We start from the raw sequence: 7500 nt of genomic DNA on the forward strand, positions 1-7500 counted from the left end.
GGCGGCTGAGCTGTGATTCGAACCAGCGTGCTCAGATTCTCTCGCTTCCTAGGAGGACGCGTTACCTCTAGGCCATCACTCCACTCCACTAGGCCATCACTCCAAATTTTCCCAAATTCTAGAACACTTACGTGCACCCCTCCACCCCCAACTCCCACACCCCGTTCCCCCTCACATAAAGAAGAAGAAAAAGAAAACATGCATCCTCTGATTCTGTGTTTAAAATGACTAAAGTTCGTTCAGTTGTTGATCTTGCAGTTCAGTCAAGCATTTAGTTTGATGGCTTCAACAAAAAAATGCAAGCATTATGGAGACAGATGTAAATGAGATGAACCAGAAAATTATGCTGGTTGGAAGAGGCTGGTTAACTCTCTCCATACGAATGGCGAAAGGGACGACGTTAACACCGTTTCATCCCAATTACCATCATCAAAATATTGCAAGCGGAACGCTCTTATACTGAAGAGGTGAATGTTGACAAAGAATACCACAGTTTTGATGACGGAAGCTAAAGGTTGGGTCATTGAGACACCCACTGGACATCCGAGGGGTCTGTGTAGAGGAGAAGAGAGGACTGGCCGTACTGAGTGAGTTAGCTTTTCTTGTCTGCTTGTGAAATCAGACACACTGTGCAAAGTAAGTTGATTACCAAAGGTGAAAATTCTTGACTCTGTGTCGATGGCTATGAGGTGCACTGTGTCTCTAATTTCACTGTGTGTGTGTGTGTGTGTGTGTGTGTGTGTGTGTGCGTGTGTGTGTGTGTTGTGTGTGTGTGTGTGCATGTGTGTGTGTGTGTGTGTGTGTGTGCGTGTGTGTGTGTGTGTTTGTGCATGTGTGTGTGTGTGGGTGTGTGTGTGTGTGTGTGCATGTGTGTGTGTGTGTGTGTGTGTGTGTGTGTGTGTGTGTGTGTGTGTGTGTGTGTGTGTGTGTGTGTGTGTGTGAAAAACAGATACGATGCTTTGCTTGGAGCTGACTGGGACTGGAAGGAACTGTGTAACAGGTAAACACAAACGGATTCTTGCTTTTGTGAGTGTGTGTATGTGTGTGTACATATGCATGTGAGTATGTGTGTGTGTGTGTATGTGTATATGTGTGTACATGTGTGCTTGTGTGTGTGCATGTGACCTGGGAGATCAGAAAAAAATACAATCTTTACAAACCAGGCGCCGTTACTGAGACTTGAATCTTGGACCCTCAGATTGAAAGTCCTACGCTTTAACCACTTGGCTGTTGAGCCTGTCCGATGTTGCATGATGGTTGCTGTGATGGTGCGATGTTATTTAATGGTTGATGTGATGTAATGGTTGCTGTGTCGTTGCGATGTTAAGTAATGGTTGTCATGTTGTTGCGATGTTACGTAGTGGCTGCTGTGTGGTAGTAATGGTTGTCATGTTGTTGCGATGTTACGTAAGGGTTGCTGTGTGGTAGTAACGGTTGTCATGTTGTTGCGATGTTACGTAATGGTTGCTGTGTGGTAGTAATGGTTGTCATGTTGTTGCGATGTTATGTAATGGTTGCTGTGTGGTAGTAATGGTTGTCATGTTGTTGCGATGTTACGTAAGGGTTGCTGTGTGGTAGTAATGGTTGTCATGTTGTTGCGATGTTATGTAATGGTTGCTGTGTGGTAGTAATGGTTGTCATGTTGTTGCGATGTTACGTAAGGGTTGCTGTGTGGTAGTAATGGTTGTCATGTTGTTGCGATGTTATGTAATGGTTGCTGTGTGGTAGTAATGGTTGTCATGTTGTTGCGATGTTACGTAAGGGTTGCTGTGTGGTAGTAATGGTTGTCATGTTGTTGCGATGTTATGTAATGGTTGCTGTGTGGTAGTAATGGTTGTCTTGTTGTTGCGATATAACGTAATGGCTGCTGTGTGGTAGTAGCGGTTGTCATGTTGTTGCGATGTTACGTAATGGTTACTGTGTTATTGCCAACAACAGGAGCATGTTCCATGGTGGGGACAGTGACAGTACTGGCATCATCGCTGCCTGTTGCTACGGCGCCGCCAAGGGCTTTGAGGGTGTGCCAGAGGACAACCATAAGGTCGGTTCCTGGTCGACAGGCGACATTGTTTTTTGGAAGGAACGAATTCTGTTCAATGTTCTGTCATGTGCACTGGTGATTGTGGTCTTTGCTGTTGAAAGTATTGAGTTTTTTCGTTTTGACTGTTATCGTTCAAAACTGTTTAATTTAGATTAAAAATCTTGATTTTAGAGGCGCTAGCTAGCGGGACAAAGGGGAGGTTACCTACTTCCGGGAGGTTATCGGCCGTAGTACTTTCGTTTTCTCCACACAGGCGGATAGTAGTTTACACAGGACAGGAATGTCAGACCCCTGCCAGAGTCTGCAGTAGTTGGGTCACAGTAAGTATGTTATTTAAACGTAATTTTAGATGGAAAATTTCCTATTTTAGATATAAAGGAACAGGAGGGAGGGAGTTGTATGGTGCGTTGATTGTGTGTGTGTGTGTGTGACATGAAGAATGTGGTACCACTGAAGCTGGTAATCATCTGTGATGCACAAAATGATCTGAAATACAATGTGGTTTTTTTCTGATATCAGTTCATGTACTACCATGGTAATGTGTTGAACCATAATGTTTTTCCCCATTTTAGTTCATCAAGTGTCATTACAGTGTGTAGAACTACAAGATTTTTCGCCATTTCATTTCAGTGAATACAGTGATTACGTGTTGAACTTTAATGTTTTCCCCCATTTCAGTTCATTGATCACCATTTTTGTGTGTTGAACTATAATGTTTTTCTGTTGAACTCTGTTTTTCTCTATTTCAGGTCATTGAGTACCATTATAGTGCATTGAACCTGTTTTTCACCATTTCAGTTCATGGAGTACGTTTTGTACCATTATAATGTGTTAAACTATAATGTTTTTCTGTTGAACTATGTTTTTCCCCATTTCAGTTCAATGAGTACAGTGATTATGTGTTGAACTCTATTTTTCTCCATTTCAGTTCATCAAGTACTTTTATAATGTGTAGAACTACAATGTTTTTCACCATTTCAGTTCATCAGGTACTTTTATAATGTGTTGAACTACAATGTTTTTCCACATTTCAGTTCATCAGGTACTTTTATAATGTGTAGAACTACAATGTTTTTCACCATTTCAGTTCATCAGGTACTTTTATAATGTGTTGAACTACAATGTTTTTCCACATTTCAGTTCATCAGGTACTTTTATAATGTTTAGAACTACAATGTTTTTCACCATTTCAGTTCATCAAGTACTTTTATAATGTGTTGAACTACAATGTTTTTCCACATTTCAGTTCATCAAGTACTTTTATAATGTGTAGAACTACAATGTTTTTCACCATTTCAGTTCATCAGGTACTTTTATAATGTGTTGAACTACAATGTTTTTCCACATTTCAGTTCATCAGGTACTTTTATAATGTGTAGAACTACAATGTTTTTCACTATTTCAGTTCATCAGGTACTTTTATAATGTGTAGAACTACAATGTTTTTCACTATTTCAGTTCATCAGGTACTTTTATAATGTGTAGAACTACAATGTTTTTCACCATTTCAGTTCATCAGGTACTTTTATAATGTGTAGAACTACAATGTTTTTCACTATTTCAGTTCATCAGGTACTTTTATAATGTGTAGAACTACAATGTTTTTCACCATTTCAGTTCATCAGGTACTTTTATAATGTGTAGAACTACAATGTTTTTCACTATTTCAGTTCATCAGGTACTTTTATAATGTGTAGAACTACAATGTTCTTCCCCATTTCAGTACGTGGAGTACCGTGATCGTCTGGTGAAGCTGGCCTGGAGGATGCTGGAACTGGCGTACCCCCCTGACAGCGATGACGACGGCCCCGCCTCCGCTGCCTCTGAAACACCTGCTTCACCCACTGGCAGTGGTGGTAAAAAGAAAACCAAGTCTTCCTGTTCCACCCTTTAACACTTTGCAACTCAAGCTGCAACATTGTAACAAATGGCTTTGTTGTGACTATCCTGCTGCAAGCTACAGTATTTGCATTCACAGCTGCTAAAGCAGTAAATCATACCATGTTGTGAGCATGAAACGTACGTAGTGCTGTCTAGTCTTGTTTCATAACATGTCTGTATGAGTGTGTATATGTGCGAGATTGAAACCTGTTTGAAACACACAGGAATCGAATGATGAGCACCCAGTGGCAGCTGTCGGTCAGTTCTACCCAGGAAAGCAGCCTGTTGTGCAAATGAGCCTTTCTCATAACGTTGGCTCCATACACTGCTGTTTGCTGGAAAATCAGCAGCAGCTTATTTCCCATTGCCCCCAAGAAGAAAAATGTGCAAGTTCTCAAGTGGTCCCAAACTTTTTATGAACCCTGTATATATGATATATAACAGGCAGCCTGTTGTGCAAATGAATCTGCGTTTGTGAAGCGCTTGGAGCTTGGTCTCTGACTGATGGTAGACGCCTTATATAAATATCCATGTAATCATCATGATAGCCTGTGTCTAAATTTGTTTGGAGGAAGGTGGCAGAATGGTTAAGATGCTCAGCTGCCAATATAGAGAGTCTGTGAGGGTGTGGGTTCGAATCCCTCTCTCGCTCTTTCTCCCAAGTTTGACTGGAAAATCAAACTAAGCGTCTAGTCTTTCGGATGAGATAATAAACCAAGGTCCTGTGTGAAGCACTCACTTGGCGCACTTTAAAAGAACCCATGGCAACGAGAGGGTTGTCCTCTGGCAAAATTATGTAGAAAAATCCAATCTGAAAGGAACACAGGTATATAAGCATGCACTCAAAGTGTGACTAGCGTGTCGGGTTATGCTGCTGGTCAGGCATCTGCCGAGCAGATGTGGTGTAGAGTATATGGATTTGTCTGAATGCGGTGATGCCTCCTTGAGAAACTGAAACTGAAACTAAGTTTGTTTGACTTTGTTGCTCAATAGGCTCATAGCCCAGCTGACCTGGCAAGGCCACCTCTGTGTCTGTGCGGTTATTGCTGTTCCTTGTTCCAAGACCACAGGCACCACTACAATAAGGATCCCTCTGTGCAAGGCTTTGACAAGCATGTTTCAGTGATGGGTATCACTGGCACTGTTGTTTATGTTTTACTCTTTTTTTTTCCTTTTTCTTTTTTAATCTTTGTAGACCGACTCTCTGTCTTCCAGTTTGTGACCAACCTACAAAGGCAGTGTCACGTTTTTTTTTATATGCAAAATTGTTGTTTAATTATTTCTGTAACCAAGCGCTGTGCTTGCTTCAAAAACTGCTTCACACATCAGCTATAGCAGACACGTTTTTTTTCACAACTAACTTGCTGCTCTACAATGACCCGCGCAGAATGTGTGACGCCATTCCTGGTGTCTGTATTTAAGTGTAACCCCTTCAAATGGGGCCATGGCCTCTCTTGAATAAAACATCATTATTGTTATCATTTCTTATTTAATGTCTCATGTAAACCTAGGGTAGACTTCCAAGGTTTAACCAGTGCACTGGGTTTCTGTGTGGGTCAGGCATCGGCTCTTATTTTTTCTTTCTTTTTTATAAAACAGATTTAGTGTTGCACATATTGACCACCCCTTTGAATCAGAACATGACCATTACAAAATTGAACAATAAAAATATGCAATCCTCATTTTCTCATTGTGTCTTTGACTTGGTCATTAACCCTTTGAGCCCTGAGTTCCTGAACAATTTTAACCCTTCTGCCTGAGCTCCTGAGCCAAAATCTGCAAATAATTGGTATTTAATGTGTCACGGCAGATATAAAAAGAGTGCCCTGACCACCGCTTTACCGGTGGTAGAGAAAAATGACATAATGCCTAGCCACCGGTTGAGCGGTACTTAAACACTTGTGTCATGTTTTGCTGTTGGTTGACTTATATTGAAATTGATCTTTTTTTTATCCAAAGCACGTGCACAAAACACAGTGAAAAGGCACGGCCATGTTGGTACTATGTTCGCTGACGTAAGAATATTACGGTTTTTCTGATTGGCTCTTCAATGTAAGTCAACCAATAGCAAAAAACGACACAAGTGTTTACGCACCGCTCAACCGGTGGCTAGGCATTATGTCATTTTTCTCTACCACCGGTAAAGCAGTGGTCAGGGCTCAAAGGATTAACTGTTTAAGCATAGATTGACGTCCAATCTTCTCAGCTACTTTTCACTTTGTCAAATCCATCTGGGTTTTGTTTTTTTTTAATCTTGAACAAAATCTTGATGAGGGATCTGTCAGAAAAGAATGTCATTTTTGATTGCATAAATGTATGTTTAGGTCATGTGATTGATCATAACATCCTTTTGTTTCTGTATGTCGTATATATATTTATATATATATATATTCCTCAGCATTTAACAGTTGATTTATGTTGGGCTGCTGTTGATGCTGTGTTTATTGAAATCTACATTTTATTTATGATTTTGATTTGCGCCTACCCCCACCATCCCTTTCCCTCTTTTCATTGTTTTATTTTATTCACCTGATGCAAAGATGTATTGTGAACAGTATTTCTTTATTTTTAACCACCTTTCCCCTGTGCATGCTTTGTTATACTGCAAGACTTGTTGATCTTGTTTTGACGGGCACCATAGCCGAATGGTTAAAGCGTTGGACTTTCGATCTGAGGGTCCTGGGTTCGAATCACGGTGACGGCGCCTGGTGGGTAAAGGGTGGAGATTTTTACGATCTCCCAGGTCAACATATGTGCAGATCTGCCAGTGCCTGAACCCCCTTCGTGTGTATGCGCAAGCATAAGATCAAATACGCACGTTAAAGATCCTGTAATCCATGTCAGCGTTCGGTGGGTTATGGAAACAAGAACATACCCAGCATGCACACCCCCGAAAGCGGAGTATGGCTGCCTACACGGTGGGGTAAAAATGGTCACACACGTGAAAGCCCACTCGTGTATATACGAGTGAACGTGGGAGTTGAAGCCCACGAACGCAGAAGAAGAAGAAGTTGATCTTGTTGTGATACATTTTTACATGATAAAATGTTTTATTTGTAATGAGGCTTCACATTGTTACTGTGAGTGTGATTATATGAATTTTATGGATGTTGTATTTTGCATTTTGTGTAATATATTAAGACAAATACCTTTTAAAAAAAAAAGAAAAAAAGACAACACTTTGTACAAAAAGAGTTTTGGAACTGAAACTGATTTGTGTGGATGAAAGTATGAATGAAATGCTAGATAACTTGCTTTATGTGTGCATTGCTTTCATTTCTGCAAACCATGTGAAAACCATTCAAGCAGTTTGTACACAAAAGAAACTGCTTGTGGATGGTTGGACACATCTGTAAACACTCTGCACACTGCATGCCTGTGCACACAAACACATAAATACTGAGCAGCGTATTCATGCATGCGCATGTATTTCTGTGCATATGTGCTGTGTGTATTTGTGGATGTGTCTGATAATTGCATATGCATACATGTAGACAGGCTTTTATTACAGATTGGTTGTTAGTACAAGTCATATTTCTGCAGATGTCTCAAGGACTTTTTACCAGCACAATCACACA

At 40.6% G+C, this 7500-nt stretch overlaps 1 protein-coding gene across 3 annotated transcripts in view; it reads left to right on the top strand.

Annotated features, from left to right (window-relative positions):
- The window catches only part of LOC143293040 (ADP-ribosylhydrolase ARH1-like), a 27286-nt gene extending 20182 nt beyond the window's left edge, over positions 1 to 7104 (top strand). For all 3 annotated transcript variants that reach the window (XM_076603866.1, XM_076603868.1, XM_076603867.1), the window contains exons 10-13: positions 950 to 1000; positions 1939 to 2041; positions 3765 to 3897; positions 4916 to 7104. In XM_076603866.1, the coding sequence (XP_076459981.1) occupies positions 950 to 1000; positions 1939 to 2041; positions 3765 to 3897; positions 4916 to 4923 (295 nt within the window). In that variant the 3' untranslated portion in view covers positions 4924 to 7104. The remainder of the gene's footprint in view (positions 1 to 949; positions 1001 to 1938; positions 2042 to 3764; positions 3898 to 4915) is intronic.
- Positions 7105 to 7500: the final 396 nt, after the last annotated feature.

Source organism: Babylonia areolata, chromosome 18, assembly GCF_041734735.1.
Source record: "Babylonia areolata isolate BAREFJ2019XMU chromosome 18, ASM4173473v1, whole genome shotgun sequence".
NCBI lineage: Eukaryota > Metazoa > Mollusca > Gastropoda > Neogastropoda > Buccinidae > Babylonia > Babylonia areolata.